Raw genomic sequence first — 21,259 nt, 5'->3', positions numbered from 1 at the left:
CTCTGACAGGGCACAACATGCAGTGGAATAAGAAATAGTAAATAAAGCAAGAGATAAGCTTATCCCACACCTGACGTTACCCATCATCGGTCACAAGGAGCAATGACATTTTGCACTGTTAAATTTTGTGAGAGAGACGGAAAGAGACCATATGGCTGGCCTTCCTGAGTGTCTCCACCAGTAGATCAAATCCGTTTTCATTGTGGATGAAAGATTCCTTCCTTCTTGCCAGTGGTAGTATTGAAATTTTTCTCTTATTTCTGGTGAGTAGTGAATTGAGTCTGCTGTGATGACATGAAAGCAAATACTCTGCTCTTTGTTCCACTGCCTGTGAGACTGCGGAAGAGTGTCTGAGTGGTAAGCGGATACAGTGAGATACATGGGTTACTTTTTTTACCCTTTGAGTTTAGTGTCTTAAACTGTCAACTGATGAAGGGGTCACAGACTGATAGATCTAACTGCAGAACTCCTTCCCTTTTTTTTGTTTTTGCAGACAATTTACTTGGATGATGACGTGTCTTCCTTTGTGCAGATCAGAGGTTCTGTTCCACTGTTTTGGGAGCAACTGGGACTTCAGGTAAATAAATAACCTAAAAGCCTACCTTACTTATATCTCTTGCTACTTATTATTTAGAAGTTACATAACATTTAATGTTGGTTGTTTTTTTCTTAAATCAGCTGCAGAGCTCATTCCATGCAGATGCTGAGCTCTTCTATTTTAAGCTTACCTTGTAGGAAATTTTGTGTGTTTAGATAAACAGAACTAAACCAGGCAACTGGCTATAGTTAATGGATGTTTAACATTTTCATGTGTTTGTGTGCCTCTACAGTGAACTTTTTGTAAGGGACTGTGTCCTGATGTCCTAAGCTGAAGTGTACAACAATATCTTTCTAACCTTCTTTATTAGATTTGAAATAACTTTTCCTTCTGAAATGCCATATTCGCTTGATGACATTGACCTCTACAATAAAACTGGAATATCTAGGGATACTAGGGGCTTCATGGGAGCATGTTACTTTGCAACAAAGTGTAATGTCTGGATGGTGTGTGTTCTAGATTTTAGTCAAAAGTGTGATGATGGTCTAACCTGATCTTCTACAAGGCAGAGATGTAGGATTTCATCAGGAGGTTATAGCATCAACCCTAGCGGGTTACATATGGACTGTGATTTACAGTTTATATAGAGTTGCAAGCTCAAATAAGCATCGTCCTTGCACCTTGCATTCTCTGAACAGAGGGATAAGCAACTAGAATAAGTCTGCACATATATACATATATGTTAGTAGGGAGAATACGTAGTAAAACTAGTTCTTTAGATTCTTTAAAGATTATTTGATACTTTTTATCATTAAATCTAGCACCTAAGTACCACTCAGTACTACTGGATATAGCACAAAAGGAAGATGACTAGATCTGTGTTGTTGTCTTTTAGCACTATCCAGTGCAATATTTGCTTCCTTATATAAAGCAGGTCTGCCTGCATGGTTGTGCACACATCCTCTCTGTGGTGCAGCTGTATCAGGTACTCTTGTTCTTTATGTTATGAAGCCATAAAGCTTTTCCTAAGTATATTTGGGTAGTGGATAGCATTTCTAGTTAAACAGGATTTTCAACTTTTTGGTAGGGACACAGTCTGCTTTTTTTCCTAATCTGGATTAGATTATGCAGCTTTCATTTATGTTGGTGAATAGGCATGACTCTTATTCCATAGATGTGACTGTGCTGGCACGGGTGTTAGAATTGAGGAAACCAACCTCGTGAAAAACAGAGAAAGATGATGAAGTAGAGGAAACAATGCATGATCCTATAAATAATTAGCAGTGCAGTTTTTGGAGAGGGAAGAAGCCCTCTGCTTACAGTAGCAACAGTAGCTAGCATTCAGAGGGATCTTGAGGCTACTGTTGTTGACATCCATATTAAAAGTCCTATTGGATTGAAGACAGGAGATTTTATCCTTCATATTTCCAAATATGTTCTGGTGCTTTTTAGTGCCTGTAAATAATGAAAGAACTCAGAACACACAGCCCATGAAACTGGCATAACTGCAGCTTTTTGTGCTGAGGAAAAGCAGGAAGAACGCTGGGCACAAAGCATACTCATGTGAAGCAGTGTTGGGTATTTGCTAGAGGAAGCTGGCAAAGGAATGTAGTTTGTTTGGCCATAAAAAAGATGTGTAGGTATCCCTTTGCTTAATGATAATCGTGTTTGCACTTGTAATTGTAAATGTTGTTGTCTAATAAGAGCTGTGGCTTTTGTATTAAGGGTATTATGTGTGTGGGTGTGTAGAGTCTGTTAGAGGTGCCTGATGCTGTTAGAGAGATGCTTTTGTCTGAAGGAAAAAGGGAGACATCTAGTGATTTAGGACTCTAGCAATTTAAGAAGTTTCTCTCTTCCCTCTCTTTCCAATATTTTATTTTAGGTGGGTTCTCGTCATCTAAGGCTTAACAGAGGTCTGGAAGCTAATGCACCTGCCTTTGACAGGTAAGCTTCATTCCACTTCAGCAATAATACAGCAGCCTGGCATTTAACCAAGATGCCACAGCTTTACGTCTTCCTAGTAAATCCTGAGAGATGTGGAACATCTCTCAGATGATGTTGCAAATCCTCCAGGTGTTGTGGGATTATTAAGTGGGTTTACTTTATTTATTCACTTATTTTTGTGCATTTTCTTTTCTATTTTCAATGGTAATTGAGTTAATTTGGTCTCCTGGCTTGTTTCTGTAAAAGCTAAGAAATACTGAGTGGTATGCAGAGGGAAGGCCCTTTGTGAGCCAACAAATGTGAATTACTCTTATAGTATACAGAACTTTATGTTCTTTACCACTGTAACCCAGGTAATTAAAAATTAAACACTGCTTCCTCTCCAGTCTGGATTCATTTTTCTCCTCATTGTTTTACTGCTATACAGAAATAACACTGTCTTATTCTATGGCCATTGTTGTATGATGCTGTCATGCTGATGCTTTTCTCCTTTACCCAAACACTGTCTTGTAAACGTTTTTAAACTATTAATACTTTGCTTGTCAGCTGGCAACTGTAAAAAGTGGCATACATTAGCTTTATTATGTCTGACTGTGAAGTGCTGCCCTTTAAGGGCAAACTCCCGTGGACATCAGTGGGAACATTGCCTGAAAAGGACATGAAGGATTTGGCCCATGGAAAATTTTCAACTGTAAGTGCCAGGTCATGTGATTCCTATCTGTTTTGATTTGGTTTTGGCAAATCAGAATTCTTGTTGATTTTGGGTACGGTCAGTTAATTCCTTGGTTTCATTTGTTACAACTGTTAGCAAACAAGATATTAGTGACTGTTAACAGTTTTGCAGCACTGAAGACCCCAAACAGGGATTAGAATCTAAAGGGACTCTGCACTGTAACAATCCTTGCTCCAAAGGATCTTAGTCTACATTCTCTAGCCTTTTTAAGGCTCTTAAATCCTACTGAATACAAATGCCTTTGAGATGTGTGGTCATCTGGTGCTATAATACTTTGCCCTGCAAGTGTCCCTGGAGCTCCATTTTAGAGGTTTGCATTCCACAGAATTCCTCTTGTGCTGCCCAAGAAGTTAGGAGTACCTCAGCAAGGAACTGCTCCGTAAGACCATTTAGCTCAGAGAATCTTTTCTCTCTGACCCTCATGCTACCAGTGAATAGCTTTCTTGTAACAAATATGAACATAAGGATGAACTCGTGCTATTCTTTCTTTCCTGTGTCTACAGTAAAGCCTTTAGGTTAGATGAAGTTAAAGATCTCTCTGATTACAGACCTGCAAAAGACAGTTCTTTGAAAATGGGCAAGGAATATGCGATTGCTTATGTGGAGAAAGACACTGAAACTTAACAACCTGCTCCAGCTTTTCTGAGGCTGTTAGAGTGGATTTAGTTTGTTACATTTTTCCATCTGACAGGTTAATACGTTGAGAAGGCACTGTGAGAAGGGAATGGTAGTCTTGTTAGTGGATCTTTTTTTGTCCCCCCTCTCTGAGAAATCCCTGGGGAGCTCTGCTTACAGTACTCCAGGAGGTGAACTGAGCTTCAGCAGCTTTGTTGTAAGGAAGCAATTTTGGCAGACAAGTAGTGTCTTGATGCTGGGATCAGAGAGATGCAAATGTATGGGAAGAGTTGGAGTACAGAGAACTAATTGCAGAATCAGGAACATAAATAACACCAGAAAATATATTTAGCTATGTTTCTTTAAGTTCATACTTACAAATTTTTCTTTCTTTTCTCCCTTTCCATGTTTTTGTGTGACTTATTTCTGGTTGTAGGACTTAAAGGTGCATGCCAGAAGATCTGTGCTTGCTGTTTTTCTGACACTTTGCCATTACATGTCACTTTGCAGGATGTAATAGCTTTTCATTTATGTGAGTGTGTATTTTATTTTTCTTGTGTATTTCTATCCAGCTTCCTCTTAAGTGCTACTACAGTGTTGTTAGTCCATTATGGAAGGTGGCTTTAAGACCTAGTTGTTTCTTGATGAGCCAGCTCAGCTCCTATAGCACAATCATGCCAACTTGAAAAAAAATAATTGGAGAATGGATACCTCTGCATCTGGCTAAAAGCTCTTGACTTGATAGTCTCTAAATGTCAAGTTTTAAGAGATTTGGGATATATACCACAAAAAACCACCACTTTCTACTTGTTCTATTTCATGTTTTTCCTGAAGAATCTGGGGCAGGCCACTGGGCTAAAAGGACCTTTGGTCTGATTCAGCACAGCGGTTCTTACAATGACTAACCTTCCTGCTTAATTTTATTAAGTTGAGAGTAAATGTCTGTGTTGAGACGTTTAAACCCTGTCACCTATGACATGCATGTTTTTGCCTCTCTGGCCTTGTCACTAGAGTCCTAGGCTTGTTTCCTAATGTGCCGGGTTTTTTAACTTCAGTGCAATATACTGTGACCATTAATTATGTGCATTTTTACTATTTGATGATTGATTGCAAGGAAACTGAGGAAGATACTGGTAGCTGCTGTGGCTGAAACTTTCTGCTGGGTGGAACAAACAGTGATCTCTGCTTCTGTGTTTTGGAACAGGTTGTAGGCAACGTAACATGGATTTGTTTAGTACTTACTGTGGTTACTTTTGCTGTAGGCATATGATGCTTCTGAAAGAGCAGTATGGAAAACAAGTGATCGTTAACCTGTTGGGAAGCAGAGGAGGGGAGGAGGTGCTCAACAGAGCTTTCAAGGTAAAGCAAAGAGGGTTTTTAATTTTTTTATTCTAACTGCTGATTTCCCCTGAGTATCCATGTTGTTCTATTTCCCTTCTGGCCCAGTAAGTGTTGATGAGTATATCTTAAGAAATCATAGAATCATAGAATAACCAGGTTGGAAGAGACCCACTGGATCATCGAGTCCAGCCATTCCTATCAAACACTAAACCATGCCCCTCAGCGCCTCGTCCACCCGTCCGTTAAACACCTCCAGGGAAGGTGACTCAACCACCTCCCTGGGCAGCCTGTTCCAGTGCCCAATGACCCTTTCTGTGAAAAATTTTTTCCTAACGTCCAGCCTAAACCTCTCCGGGCGGAGCTTGAGGCCATTCCCTCTTGTCCTGTCCCCTGTCACTTGGGAGAAGAGGCCAGCACCCTCCTCTCTACAACCTCCTTCCAGGTAATTGTAGAGAGCAATGAGGTCTCCCCTCAGCCTCCTCTTCTCCAGGCTAGACAACCGCAGTTCCCTCAGCCGTTCCTCATAAGGCCTGTTCTCCAGCCCCTTCACCAGCTTTATTGCTCTTCTCTGGACTCGTTCCAGAGCCTCAACATCCTTCTTGTGGTGAGGGGCCCAGAACTGAACACAGTATTCGAGGAGCGGTCTCACCAGTGCTGAGTACAGAGGGAGAATAACCTCCCTGGACCTGCTGGTCACACCGTTTCTGATACAAGCCAAGATGCCATTGGCCTTCTTGGCCACCTGGGCACACTGCTGGCTCATGGTCAGTCGGCTGTCAACCAACACCCCCAGGTCCCACTCCTCCAGGCAGCTTTCTAGACAGACTTCTCCTAGTCTGTAGCACTGCATAGGGTTGTTGTGCCCCAAGTGCAGGACCCGGCATTTGGCCTTGTTAAACCTCATGCCGTTGGACTCAGCCCAGCGGTCCAGCCTGTTTAGATCCCTTTGCAGAGCCTCCCTTCCCTCCAGCAGATCCACACTTCCACCCAGCTTAGTGTCGTCTGCAAACTTGCGAAGGGTGCACTCGATGCCTTCATCCAGGTCATTGATAAAGACATTGAACAGGGCTGGACCCAGCACTGAGCCCTGGGGAACCCCACTTGTCACTGGCCTCCAGCTGGATTTCACACCATTTACCACCACTCTCTGGGCCCAGCCATCCAACCAGTTTTCCACCCAGGAGGGCGTTGCATGTCCAGTCCAGAGGCTGACAGTTTCTCAAGCAGAATGCTGTGAGAAACTGTGTCAAAGGCTTTACTGAAGTCCAAGAAGATACATCCACAACCTTTCCCTTGTCCAGTAGGCGGGTCACTTCGTCACAGAAGGCAATCAGGTTAGTTTGTCAGGACCTGCCTTTCATGAACCCGTGTTGACTGGGCCTGATCACCCAGTTCTCTTGCATGTGCTTCGTGATAGCACTCGAGATCACCTGTTCCATGTTGTTATGATGTTATCGCTTTACTAGGTGTTACATACTGAGAGAATCGTGCTTCATAGTCTCATGGCTTAATTTCCATCACTGCCTTCATGCTTATTTCTTTACAACTTTATGCACATTCTCTTTAACCAGACTTTAAAAAAAACTGCCCTAATTCTCCTAAGGGGAGTTTTCCTTTGCCAGCATGAATCGTGGTCATTTTTTTCATAGTATGTAAGTCACCTATGCAGTCAGGTGCCTCGTGGGATTGCCAGAACTGCTTGTGGGCCAGGCTCTGCATAAGCAAGCTGACTTGCTCTTATTGTAGTTGGGATAGGGCCATCTTGTGATGGGAATTGGCTGCCTGAGCACTGTATGACAGTAGGGTGCGTGGAGAGAGTTTCCTGCCCCTACATATCCCTAGGCACAACTAACACCTAGAAGCATCTGCTTTATGCTTTCAGAATGTCAGATATTGTAGAATTAAAGTTGTGCTGAGTTCCAGTGCAGCTATTCTCATGGCTAGATTTTTAAAACTGATGTGTATTTGACGCTGCAGATTGCACTGAAAAGATTTGTGGCCGAGCATAACTGCCTGAATCTGGCTGGAGGCTAATGGAAGTCTGCCTTTTAAGTGCGTGTTGCCTTAGAAATCCGGTGTAGATACTCTGGAGTATATCTTCCTAAGAGTAATATGAAGAATAGTTAAGTACACACCTGTAGTAAGCGTTGTTATTTATCATTGGTAATAATGATATATAGTTCTAAGTTCAAATGGTTACTATGTGAAACTAAGCAAAACGAAAATTGTAGTTAAATAGTAGTTCCCATTTGTTTCCCCTCTCTGTTGGAATAATGTACTTGAGACAAGTCATATCTTGAGGTTTTTTGGCAGTTTTTCTGTCAGACCATTTCCTTCTTCTTCAGAAGAGCTGGGGAGGACTATTAGCTTCCCCAGCAGAAAGTGACAAAGTGAAAGTTTTCCCCCAGAACTGAATACAACCAAAGAAAGTGATTATGTCTAAAGCTTGCAAGGTAGTGAGGAAGGTACAGAAGTGAAGTCTAGCTTCTGTTTTCAGCTTCTTGCTGAATTTCTGCATGACGCAGATAAGCCTCTGTAATCTTTTGATTTTCCTATATTTAAAATAGTTTTTATAGTTTATTTTGCAAAAATATTGAAATTTAGGGGAGGAGGTGATCGCTTGCAAAATACTCATAAGTTATTTAACTTATGAGGATACAAATCTGACTTCTTGTTAATTTAATACTGTCATTTTATCAAGCACTTGCATTCTTGAAGGCAGTGTTCTGTCGAGTGTCACACACACAAAAAAATTAAGTTAGAAACAGGGCTTCTCTAGAATAAAGACTTTATATATTCGTTCATTTATTTTAAATAGAGATATGTTTTAATTGTTAAGCTTAATTGATGTTTAAAAATAAAGAAATTATGAAAGCTGTCTGTGAGCTGAAAGGTTTTAGACCGACAGCCCTGGAAACTGAAGTTTTATACTCATTCAAAACAACCACCTCTTGTTTTTTCCACCTCTTTTTTTTTTTGTTTACCTTTGTATTTTAATAAGTGAGTGTTTGGAAAAAAAATGACAGTTAATTTTTACCCTGATTTTAAAGAGTTTGAATTAAAAAGAAGGTAATTCATAGGGGAATGATTAGGAATGAAAACATTTCTCCTTTTCTGTCAGTAGTTTATATCTTTGTTTCTCCATCTTCCTTTGCTTGTATTCCTTCTTCTCCTGAAACTTGCTGCAGTCTTAGTAGCTTTTATCAGAGTTGGTCCAAAATAGTCTTGTAATTAATGCTGCTGGGTTTCCTGGATCAGAATGGCACCTCTACCATTTGTTTATTCAACAGCTGTTACCTGAATCAGCTGTTACCAGACCAAAAATCAATACTGTTCCCAGTAATGCTGTTCCTCTCATAGGCGTCCCCTATAGCAGAGGTAATTATGTTTACGATAAAAGCAGTGCTGTAGTGCAGAGTTACGAATAACTCTGACAATGATTTCCACTGAGGCAGCGGGTAAATGTCATCCTCAAGTGCATTACTGGTGCCAGCAGCTGTAAAGGCAAGTTGAAGTGTCAATAGCAGAGAAGCAGATACCAAGGGTTTTAGCTTTTGTAACAGTAATGAAATCTATTTTGCATGTCTCTCTCCAAACACCGTGCAACACCTTTAAATTTGTTTCTGCAGAAGAGGCCTAATGGCTTACTTGATACAATAATATTGGCGTAACTGCTGCAGTAACCTTGTAATATAGTATCAGAATTGTCTCGTTCAGTTTTGTGTCACAATCTGAATGGAGAAAAGCATCTCTCTCTTGAGAATGTGCAGGAGGGCAGGGAATAGGCAAAGGCTTGCGTAGTTAGAGTTAACAGAACTATTCTCTCTGGCTGTCATGGAGAGCAGGATGCATTTTTGTCGTATCTGTTACAGATAGCTTAATGAAATTTGTGGTGATTATGGAAATGCTCGTGAGATCATGGAAATTGAAGATGAAATAATGAGGCTATTTGTGTCTTTTCTTTCACTTTTGTAGTTTACCACAAACATTTTATAATGTTTCCTGGAATGTAATTTCTTTCTTACTTCCTCCTCAGACACTCTCCATCTAAATTTTGGGTCACGTTTTCCCATTTCTTGGACTGTTACGCTCTTCTCCCTCAAACAGCTCAGGACACCTTTCCCATCACTGTTGCTCTACATCCTTGCACACAGAGGTTACAGCCCACTGCTGCAGGGCTGCCACAAGCCAAGGTTCAGACAACAGCAATTCTGATGGATACTTTGCAGTTACAGAAAAAATTGGGGTACAACAATCTAGTTTACAAAATGGGGAACTTCGGTTGCTATTTTCAAGTCTGGCCTTTCAAAACTCCCCATGAGCTTCTCAATATTAAAACCATGATTAACAGTCAAAGTTCAGTAATGATAAAGGTGTGCTGGTACCAGATGACCCTTACATTGTGGCTGGAGCAGGATTTTCCTTCATTCTTTGCCTAAACAGAAACTGCTATGGGCCTCTTCCCATGCGGCGGACACTCCCATGATAAACTTTGACTACCACCAATTTGCAAAAGGTGGGAAAACTGAAAAACTGGAAAATTTGTTGAGGCCTCAGTTGAAGTTGCACTGGGAAGACTTTGGAATCTTCACAAAGGGCAAGAATGTAAGTCCACGGTGAGTGTTGCTGCCCCTCTATCCCAGCATAGCCAGGCACCACCTGTCTTGGCTTTCCTGGGTTTCTTCCTGTGTTTGGACCATAAACATAAATGACCATCTTGAAATACAGTTTTGAGACAAAGTATAGTCTTGGTGTTAAATAGGTTATTTGGCTAAACTGCATCTCCATGCTTGGAATCTGCAAAATTAGCAGTGCATGGACTTGCTTGTGCAGTGTTGCACACATAGTCAAGTAATGAGACATGTTGATAGAATACATTGTGCACAATGTGCTTGCACCATCAAAATGCGGGTGGGAATATTCAGGCTGAACATTTGATGATCTTGTTCAATCAACTCATGATTAGATGTTGTTTTAAAATATACCTTTTTTCCTCCCTCCTCTTTTGCTTGGTTATCAAAGTCTGCAGACAGGTACTTTTCGCATGAATTGTTTGGACTGCCTGGATCGTACTAATAGTGTACAGTCCTTCATTGCACTGGAGGTGAGTTTGTCAGAGGACCTTTTGTGGATGCCCATACTGCATACATTGTTCCACATGAAAAATGGGAAAGAGGTCATAAGCCTCTGTTATACAAGTCTGTCTTGCCAGCTTTATGATACAGAACGGTGCTGGCTAGAATACTGAAACTGAGGATAAAAAGCAAAAACACATTTAAGAACAATGTTGTTGTTGTTTCTCCTTCTGCACCTAATCCAGATCCTGCTTGCTCAATTAGAGAGCCTTGGGTTGAACTCTAAATCTATAATTGAGCGCTTTGTGGAATCCTACAAAGTGATGTGGACTCTCAATGGTCATAATCTGAGCAGAGTATTTACTGGCAGTCGTGCCCTTGAGGGGAAGCACAAGGTAAAGAAAAACGGCAAAACTGTTTATTCACAAGTAAAGAATGATGTCCAATTTACTCTTCAGTGTCATTTACGCTGATGATTCCTGTCTGATGTAGGTTGGGAAACTCAAGGATGGCGCCCGTTCTGTGTCTCGCACCATTCAGTCAAATTTCTTTGATGCAGTAAAGCAAGAAGCCATCGAGTTGCTGCTCATGGGTGACTTCTTCAGAGAGGAATATGCAGACAAAGGCAAGATGCTTATGGACCACACTGCACTGCTGGGTAAGGCCAGTGTATGTCTTTCATTTCTCTTTTGTGTCTCTTTTTAGCTGTCCGTTTTAAGCAATTGCACCCTTTAGGAAAAAAAAATCAATAAATAAGCTGCTTTTGCACAGATCTGTTTATAACACTGCTTTCAAGTGACCATAGCACAACTGTGTTTTCATTCCACTGTACTCAGTTCTCTTATTTTGTTTTGGACTTCTGAATGTGTTTGCTCTTTGATGGTGATCTCCTCTGACAGTTTAGAGGAGCTGGACTAGAGAGGAAGGTTTTAGGGCAATACTTCCAGTGTGGTCCTGTCTGAGTTTGTCTCAAGGAAATCTTTTGAGCTCAGATTTTTTTATCTCCTTATTTTTGTCCTGCAGTTTGCACATCGTTTTAGCCATTTGGATCTTTAAATGCACATTTATGTTGTTTTGTTGGTTCATTCCTTGCTTTACTTCAGGGCCCTAATAGACCACAACATATACACATTTGCTTGCACCCATCTAGAGTAATCCAACTTGGCTCTCTCTGAGAAGATACTTGTGTGCAAAATGTAGGATAATTGCACCCAGGTGCAATTGCTTCAGGGAACAACTGGACATCAGCAGGGTAGATGTGAACCATTAGGCACCACTTCAGCCCTGGAGCTGTTCCCTGATGCAGTCCACAAATGAAACATAGATAGCTTTTCTATGCCTGACTTCCAATGCCAATCACTAAGTTAAAGATTAAGGTTACCTCAGTTGCTCACACAGAAAAAAGCACACATCTAGTTTTCTATGCTTTAAAAAAAGCTAAATATAGCAGTTTGCTATGAGGAGTTCTGACCAGGCTAAAGAACCACAACAGTGCTAGTGTTGGACTGATGTAAAACTCTGTGCTGCTCTGCACCTTTCCCTCCACACTTTAAACTTCTTAGGGCTTCAATTGAAGTCATAACTTGTAACATGCTTGATCACTGTAGGCTAAACTGACAAGATTAAGGGAGGAAAAAGAATTTATTTGCTTATTTCTTGAAGAAGTGCAGCAAAATGTATACTGAGCGACCAGCCCTTCACAAGCTTTCAGAAAGTACCTGGTTTCTGGAAGAAAAATTGCTGACATCAATTCCCATTATCTTGTAGTTATTGCCATTGCTACTGGAATTATTCCTTAGCTTTTCTACTGTTGCTGCTAGGGTAACATCATTATTTTCACAGTGACTATGTTGCTGCTGTCTGTATGCTTTCTGTCCTTTTACAGCACATTCTTATTTTACACACCCTCTTTCTCTCTCCTCTCTCCCATCAGTAACTCCAAGTATTTTGAAAGCTATGTCAGAGCGTCAATTTGAATTCACAAGTTTCAAGCGCATTCGTGTTGCCACGGGGACCTGGAATGTGAATGGGGGGAAGCAGTTTCGAAGCAACATCCTTGGCACCAGTGAGCTCACTGACTGGCTGCTGGATTCTCCCAAGCTTTCGGGAGTTTCTGAATTTCAGGGTAAGACTTCACAGTCAACGTGTGTAAACAATATTTTCTGTCATCTTTAGAGACAGTGAGCTGGGACAGCAGATTTGACCAGCTGTTCCTTCCAAAGGCAAGGCAGTGCATCTGGAGAGTATTTTGTCTCAGTTCTTGGAGGTGTGTACAGCTCAACGTCGACTTGTGCTGCCTCCCTGCAGCAACGAATGGTGTGTGAGGGGCTCCTGACAGTCACAGCAACTCCTGAGTCTATACCATGAGACTGTTATGAACCTTCAGCAGTTCAGAGGTCTCTTTCACACCACTGTGGGGTGTATCTACCTATTCTCCATGCCATATTTAATTTTCTTCTTCCATATCTCTGTTCTTTGTTCTTCATTGTGAGTGGGAGCTATGTGCTTAGGTGCTTTCAGAATGTCTCCTTGGTCTTTTTCTAGTGATAAACATATCTGCACAATCTGGACTGTGAGATTGTCTAGAAATGTTATTATCAAAGCCTTCAGACAAAACAATTTATTTTGTTGAAGGCAATTTCCTTTTTTTTTATTATCAGTATAGAAAGCTTTTGTGCTTGTGGCTTGCTTAAATTGGCTGCTGAATTTCTTATTTACAAAACAAGGTTAGGTATTGTAATTGATTCACAGATTTGATTAAGGGAAATGAAAAGTGAACGTTCAGACATTTAAAAATTGAATGGCTGCAGAGCCACAGCAAAACCTGTGCTTTTGTTGTTACTATGGAACATTTAGCTTCACAGGGATAGTCCTGTGCCTAACCTTGAAGCTCAGGAATTCATTCCTCAAATCCTTGGCTACTTCTACAAGTTCTCATTTGATCCCTTAGTGCCTGAGTGCATGGATATGTGATTAGGTGCAGACCACTGTGCTCCAGGCAGCTTCAATGTGCGATTGGTCCAGTCTGAGAAATAGTTTAGATATGTTAGCACATGACTGTCCCCATGTTATTAAAATTTGTTAAGAGCCTGTCATGTGCTAGCCTTGCCAGTCCTTCCCTCGAGAGAAGCAGAGAAGCTGTGACTACTTGGTACAGGAAACCATGACATGATAGGCTTAAAGCAGCTTGTGGAGGAGAGCCGAGTTATGTGAGTGGGTGGAGTTAGTGTATGACCATGCAAATGTCTGTGTTCATGGTAATGTCAGTGCGGTGCTACACAAATAGGTAAGTATTCAAAGACAAATGTCCAAAATTATTAATGGGAAATACACACATGACACTGCCTGTCTTGTAAAGCCAGTAAAGAAGGGTAACTGTCACGTGCTGCTTTTACCCTTGTGCCTACAGAGAGTTACTGCATAGTTTACTTTTCTTTGTTATTATTTTCTGAGGCAGATCTAATTTGGGTTCCTATGGTTGTCTACTGTTTAGTTCTTCACGTTGAGTTAAGTTCCTGTTACCTTGGCCATATGACAGTTTTAAAAGAAAAAAAAAAAATTTTAGGCAATGGACAGACCTAATGGATCAGCAGATGCGCTTCACACTATTATATGAGAACATCTAGTATTTTGTCAGGGTAATATCCTCAGGGCCTGGGTCAGGGAAGGGAGGGTCACTGTTCTGTAGAGTGACCTGCACCTTAAGTGCACCTTAAGATCACCTTAAGTGCAGGTGATCTAAGAAGGACTTGAAAGAAAGAGGATAAGAAGAAACATCGAAAGCTGCCTTAAACTAGTAGATAAATATACTAAAGGCATTGAGATGCAGGCGATGTATTGGTGTGTGGACAGTAAGTTCAATTGCATAGGAATTGGGGTCAAAAAGTAGAAGTATGTTGGGTAAAATGATAAGTGGGTGAAAGATGGTGGGTAGTGAGATGTGGCTTTACTGATAAGCAGGGTGAGGAATAGAGAACGTTGAAAATTTTCTCGTCTTGACATTGCTATGATCTAATGCTCTGTTCTGAACTGTTTCCTGCAAGAGGGATGGAGACCAACTGGTGGGAGAAAAACAGGAAAAAATTTCAGAGGAACTGTAGGTGTTATTTTGTGAGATTAGATTAAAGGAGCTACGAATATAGCTTGGCAAAGGATGTACAACATAGAACTACAAAAATGATCTCTGACGGAAATTAGAAAGCAGGTAGTTAAAAGAAACAGCAAAATAGTAACTCTTGTATGACTTTTCCCTCTTGTCAACAGATGATAACTGCCCTCCTGACATATTTGCGGTGGGATTTGAAGAGATGGTTGAATTAAATGCAGGGAATATTGTGAATGCCAGGTAGGTAAAACACCAAACCAGTAACAAATATCCCAATCCACAACTCCAAACAAATTAAAAAACAATCCAAAAAGAGCATCCTCACTCCCAAAAGGAACCAGCCCTACAAAAGCCTTTGGAGTTGTTCTTTTATATGGTCAGATGTATAGAATACTTCCTTCAAAGCCTGTGGCTTGTACTTGTAGGTGGAACTGTGTTTGCCATTCAGAAATGGCACTGGGATGGTGTTGAAAGTACTATTTCTCTGTGAACTTCTGTACAGTAGAATACGTGTTTTCTAAGTTTCTTAAGTCTTTCTGTTGACAGAGGAGGATTCTGATGGTTGATATTGTTTTAACGCTTATACTGTGTGTTCTTGGTGATATATCTGCATATTTCAGTAGACTTTGGAGTTAAGATAAAGCTAGGTCTGCAGAAGTGAAGGGTATATGCACCCACCCACAAATCTTCAGCTAAGAACAGCCAACAGCTGTGGATAGCCAGTCATCTCCCAGTTACAGAAGATCCAGAGAAGATCTCTTCTTTACTATGAGCACAAGAAACCTTACGAGTTGTGAAGTTGACATGGATTTTTGGTTTTATAGTTATGATTACTACAGTCTGCTTCCAGTTATCCCCAGTGACTGGGAGTATCAAACATCATGTGAGCATGGATCTTTCTAAGCATAGTAGACAAAATCCCTCTTATATCATGAAGCGGGGTAACTGTATTTGTGCATTGTGCCTGGGCTCACTGACACTGCTAAGTCTGGGCTGGTTCACAAGGAGGTATTATCTGTCTTTACCATGCATCCTACAAGCAATTCCAGTTCTGCAGCCTAATGGAATGTCTGCAAACCTAAGGCATAGTTAATCTGCTCATTTTATTGACTGCATGTGGTTTGTTTTGATTCCATTAAATGATTTTCTGTTTGTTCCAGTACAACGAATAGAAAAATGTGGGGAGAGCAGCTTCAGAAAGCCATTTCCAGGACTCATCGCTACATTCAGCTGACATCAGCACAGCTTGTTGGTGTTTGTCTTTTCATCTTTGTACGACCATATCATGTCCCCTTCATCAGGTAAAGAAAAAAAAGCCCACCAAAACCAAACCAAACCAAACCCAAAACCTGTGTCTTCAGTATCATCTGCTGTTGGAGTGTGGCCAGAGAGGGTGGGAGTGATTTTTCAGCTTGGTGGGAATCATGCAAAACTGGATTCCAGTCTCTGTTCAGTGTGGGAGAGACACATGTTTCCAGGCAGCAGTAGTCTGGAGTCTAACCATCTAGGTAGTGCAAAGGCCGGGCAGCCCCATTTTCTTCCTCCCATTTAGCTGAGAAGCTGGATATGCTTCGGGTGGGCAGTTAAGGTGTAGCACCTTGTTCGGATGCTGTCTTTCTGGAGAAGGAATGACCTAAGCTAGGAAGTGCAAGAGTGTTTGGAGCACTGCCTACCTCTGCCTGAAGGGCAGAGTTTACCTTCTAACCCTCTTCTTAGTGTTTCTGTATGGAAGCAGGGCTGGTTCCAGACCTAAAAAGAATGGTGGAAAGGGGGCAGTAGGAAAGAGCGAGCTAATTTTACTCCTGGATATTTTATAGAATTGAGAGGTATAAGGGTCCATTAAGTATTTATCTCTCTCAGATGTCACAAGAAACAGAGCAAATTGCCTGGTCAGGACGGTACAGAGCTGTGTCCCCTCAGCTTACTAGCACCCATGTCCCTGGAGACTGACCAAACTTCTCTTGCCCCTGGAAGATTACCAAGCCACAGGGATATCCGCATTAAAATGCATTTACTGGGCAAAAAGTATTCAGACTAAGTGTCAATGGGTAGGAAACAATTAATGAGCCAAAACGATTGTTGAACATTTGTCTGATCTTAAAGCCTAGCATGACCCAAAGGGTACCCTCTACTTCACATCAGGGGCACTGACTGTCCACTGCATTTTGTGATTAAAATATCAGAAGCTGCCGCTTTCTTCCCTCTGATCTCATATCTACTGAGAAGATCAGTGCAGAGCTTGTGCAGATATCAAGTTCTGTAGGCTAGGCAGAGTAATGCAATCCAGGTAACCCTGATGGTCTTGCATTGCTGCCTTCCCAGTCATCTTTTTCAACATGATTTTTAAGAAGTATATGGTTTTGCTGGCATGAAGCAGTCCAAAGGAGAAGTGGTTTTGTCAGTTTTGGACTTTTCACCTGACTTGCAAGAAATTTGAGCAATCCAGCAGAGAGTGCGTGGTTTAAATGGAAATCAGAAGCAGAACAGCACTGTGACTCTGTTGCCAGACTGCTTGGAATGTTTTCAGACTGCTCAGAATTGGATGTAGCCCTTTGAAATTCAAGAGAAATTGGGAAGAGTTTGATTCTAGTGACCAAGTTTCGTCATTTAATGCTTATGTGCCACTACATGTTACGTGAACGTACTTCAACCTAACTTGTATGTTTGTGTAGTTTTTCCATATCTAGAAAAGAAAAAAAATGATCAGAAGTGCACAAAAAAGTGTTCTTTGCTTACAGAGACTGTAGAGATTAGGACAGAAGTTAGCGAATAGAGAAATAAAATTAGAGGCTGAAGCTTATACTGCCGTGAAAGGATTGATGAAATACAAGCAGTTAAATGTACAGTGGGTTATCTAAACACAACCTTTGCCATGAGTGCCAGTCAGATTAAGTATCAGTCAACAACTGAGTAGGCAGGCAGACAGAAGGGAGAATTCCTTAGAGTGAAGACTGAACATGTGCTTCTTTTGGAGTGCTTAAAACCATAGAAGACGTTGATGGTCCTCTTTTGCCTCCCTGAGGGTGTCTTCTAGTAGTTTTCTGCAGTCAGGAAAAGAGGGGAAAATAAAAAGGGAGAAAAAAGATAGATAAAAAAGATGAGGGGGAGGAGCAAGGAGCCTGTAACATCACACTCTCCTGGGTGGAAAACTGGTTGGATGGCCGGGCCCAGAGAGTGGTGGTAAATGGTGTGAAATCCAGCTGGAGGCCAGTGACAAGTGGGGTCCCCCAGGGCTCAGTGCTGGGTCCAGCCCTGTTCAATGTCTTCATCAATGACCTGGATGAAGGCATCGAGTGCACCCTTAGCAAGTTTGCGGACGACACTAAGCTGGGTGGAAGTGTGGATCTGCTGGAGGGCAGGGAGGCTCTGCAAAGGGATCTGAACAGGCTGGACCGCTGGGCAGAGTCCAATGGCATGAGGTTTAACAAGGCCAAGTGCCGGGTCCTGCACTTGGGGCACAACAACCCTATGCAGTGCTACAGACTAGGAGAAGTCTGTCTAGAAAGCTGCCTGGAGGAGAGGGACCTGGGGGTGTTGGTTGACAACCGACTGAGTATGAGCCAGCAGTGTGCCCAGGTGGCCAAGAAGGCCAATGGCATCTTGGCTTGTATCAGAAACGGTGTGACCAGCAGGTCCAGGGAGGTTATTCTCCCTCTGTACTCGGCACTGGTGAGACCGCTCCTCGAATACTGTGTTCAGTTCTGGGCCCCTCACCACAAGAAGGATGTTGAGGCTCTGGAACGAGTCCAGAGAAGAGCAACGAAGCTGGTGAAGGGTCTGGAGAACAGGCCTTATGAGGAGCGGCTGAGAGAGCTGGGGTTGTTTAGCCTGGAGAAGAGGAGGCTGAGGGGAGACCTCATTGCTCTCTACAACTACCTGAAAGGAGGTTGTAGAGAGGAGGGTGCTGGCCTCTTCTCCCAAGTGACAGGGGACAGGACAAGAGGGAATGGCCTCAAGCTCCGCCAGGGGAGGTTTAGGCTAGACGTTAGGAAAAAATTTTTCACAGAAAGGGTCATTGGGCACTGGAACAGGCTGCCCAGGGAGGTGGTTGATTCACCTTCCCTGGAGGTGTTTAAGGCACGGGTGGACGAGGTGCTAAGGGATATGGTTTAGTGTTTGATGGGAACGGTTGGACTCGATGATCCGGTGGGTCTCTTCCAACCTGGTTATTCTGTGATTCTGTGTGATTCTGTGATCTTATATCATTTAGATCATGAATGCCTGACAAAAATTCAAATAAGACTTAATAGTTTTCTGCCTGCCCTTTGCAGTTAAATTGTAGCCCAGATGTACTTGACCTCTACCTGGAAAGTAAAATTTTCTCAATGGGAAGGACTTGCGTGGTGCTGGGGTTGTTACAATGATCTCATCATTTACTTATCTGATCAGACAGGCATGCTTTATTCTTGGAGTAGACTGGCTGCCTGGGAAAAATTATGTTGCGAGCAGGTGGTCTGCTTTGCCAGGTCATCTTTTTTTGTAGTAAAGTGTATGCAAAGCATGACACTGGAATACTGTGTAATTAACAGCATGGAGGCCCTAAGCCATTTGTCATCGGTACAGGACTCATTTTAGGAGTTAGTTGTAAATAGTTGTATCCAGTAATCACTGATTTTATTGCATCTGATTATGGGTTATGATCTGTTGCTCTTTAATTGACTTTAATTGATCCAGCATCAACTGCAAAATTGGGTTTCAACACATAGTAACACTAATTAAATTGTTAACTGCCTGAAAAGCAGATTCCCATATGTTCAAAAGTAAAAGGAAAATTAATAGTAAAATTAGTTATTGTCCCTATTTTAAGGATCATGCTGGAGGTAAACTTGAAAAGTATATTCTGTAGAAATTCCCAATGTTTTAGAAATAACGGCCCTTTGAAACGATACAGCAAGACAAGAGGAGGAGAAAAATACTTTCAAATAATTTTATTTCTATACTATTGTATTATAGTTAATTTGAAACATAAGTACATGAACATCATCCAGAAACTTTGTAGCCTAGAAGATGGTGTCTAAAAGCAGCAAGCTTTCGGGATGGGAGAAGACATTGCATTGTAAACTTGCCTTTCCTTTATGTTACAGTCAAAATTAATTGTTGTCCCTGCAGCCCTTTACTCTATTCTCTTTCCATTTTTTTTAAATACAGGGATGTAGCAATAGACACTGTGAAGACGGGAATGGGAGGAAAAGCTGGAAATAAAGGGGCAGTGAGCATTCGTTTTCAGTTCTATAGCACTAGTTTCTGCTTTATATGCAGTCATTTAACTGCTGGGCAGACTCAGGTGAAAGAGCGGAATGAAGATTATAAAGAAATCACACAGAAACTCAGCTTCCCTATGGTAAGTACAGGTTTATATATGCTAAAAACATTGGAGATAAAGGCTGTATCTTTACATTATGAAAGCTGGTCCTAGACTGTCTTTGACAGGTCATCAAAGAAGTCATCTCAGTGCAATGGAGAATGGGCATAGAAAATGGTAAAGAAAACATCTTTTTAAAAAAAAAAGGCAGCATGTTTCACAGGAGACCAGATACCACCTAGTATAGCACTTGCTTTACAAAAGCTCTGTGCCTTTCAAAAAATATAGGTGCTTCGGTGCATGAAAAATCCTCACCTTTGAACAGTTCTCAGGCTGATCTTTCAGAACAGCGCAACTTCACTCACAAATCTGTGAGGCCTCATGGATAAGATCTAGGTGACTGATGTGAGAGCTGGAGAACATGATATTGATTAGCTCTTGCTGGTATTAGTATGGGTTCCTAAAAGACCATTTGTGCCACTCACAAATGGTCTTGCTGGGTACGATATACCCGTTCTTGGGTCACTGATACGGTACTTTCTGTTCCCTTCATTTTGTCTTCATGAATGTGTCACTGTCAAGGAACTGTTGGCTACTCTCAGAGTGTGGCGCTATTGGGCTGTATGAATAACTTTCCCCCTAAATGGTGTCAAATCAATCACCCTACTGTTTCATTTCATGCCTGTCTCCTCAGGCCAGCAGATAACCCATGGGATTTGGTAGTAGTGCTCCTTTGCTTCAGTTAATGCTGGTTGCTTTAATTTCCACAGTGCTTTCCTTCTCAGACCTCTCTGGAGAGGTCCTAAACCAGGGAGGGACTGGACCAGTTTCTGTATTCTTGTTAGTCAGCAAAAAATGGTATTTAGGTTGTAAAGCATAAAATTTTAACTCCCTGTTGTTTGCAAGGTTTAGAGGCTTGGCACATGCAGCATATCAATCAGTTGTTTTATGTGAGAAGTAATGCTGACAGTCTGAACGTCCTGCACAGAATATCTGTTCCAAATGGCCATAAAGTTGTGCTTATGGTAGTTTTTCCTTCTAATACCTCATTAACTATTTTATGTCCTTTATATTTACAACAGCGAAATGTACCTTGTGTGTATAGTGCATATAGAGTGCCCTCTAGTGCTGAGAGAGACACAGCTCTGGAACCTTACTTTTACGAATCTTAGGGTTTTAGACTTAGGTTTTAAGAGGTTCACAGCTTAACGGGGAGGGGGGTAGAAAGACTGGTTAGAGGACAGGATGTGCACATAAGATCCAATTTGGAGCTTGTTCTTATTCAGGACCTTTGTTGCTGACTGTGTCTCAGTACCAGACACGCATTCGGTGTTATATTTGGAATAGTTAAATATAAGGGTGTGAAATGTGTTAGGGAAACAAACATATTTTTTTAATATCCATGATAGCCAAATTGTGACTAAAAAGCTAGGGTCCTAGCTTAGACATAGCTTCAGGAAAGAGAGATCAGAGCCTGATTCATTTGTTTACAAAATTCAGCTCAGCAGGATGCAAAAGACAGTGAAGGAACCATTCAATTTTAGCACAAGGTGGATTTTATCAAATAGAATGTGGCAAGTGGGTCCAGATTTAGCAATCCAGAGAG

General features: G+C 41.6%; 1 protein-coding gene across 4 annotated transcripts in view; it reads left to right on the top strand.

Moving 5' to 3' along the window:
- SYNJ2 (synaptojanin 2) overlaps positions 1-21,259 on the top strand; it is a 74,823-nt gene that overhangs the window by 36,096 nt on the left and 17,468 nt on the right. For 3 of the 4 annotated variants that reach the window (XM_069852054.1, XM_069852056.1, XM_069852055.1), the window contains exons 5-15: positions 494-577; positions 2,421-2,482; positions 5,093-5,189; positions 9,615-9,787; positions 10,194-10,275; positions 10,492-10,641; positions 10,739-10,904; positions 12,180-12,371; positions 14,510-14,591; positions 15,512-15,652; positions 19,500-19,692. In XM_069852054.1, the coding sequence (XP_069708155.1) occupies positions 494-577; positions 2,421-2,482; positions 5,093-5,189; positions 9,615-9,787; positions 10,194-10,275; positions 10,492-10,641; positions 10,739-10,904; positions 12,180-12,371; positions 14,510-14,591; positions 15,512-15,652; positions 19,500-19,692 (1,422 nt within the window). Of the gene's footprint in view, positions 1-135; positions 264-493; positions 578-2,420; positions 2,483-5,092; positions 5,190-9,614; positions 9,788-10,193; positions 10,276-10,491; positions 10,642-10,738; positions 10,905-12,179; positions 12,372-14,509; positions 14,592-15,511; positions 15,653-19,499; positions 19,693-21,259 lie in introns of those variants that run through there. The other variant, XM_069852057.1, reaches the window with a different exon arrangement.

Source organism: Phaenicophaeus curvirostris, chromosome 2 (genome assembly GCF_032191515.1).
Source record: "Phaenicophaeus curvirostris isolate KB17595 chromosome 2, BPBGC_Pcur_1.0, whole genome shotgun sequence".
Lineage (NCBI taxonomy): Eukaryota > Metazoa > Chordata > Aves > Cuculiformes > Cuculidae > Phaenicophaeus > Phaenicophaeus curvirostris.
The sequence above is the reverse complement of the archived record's forward strand: the minus strand, read 5'-3'. Positions and strand labels throughout refer to the sequence as shown.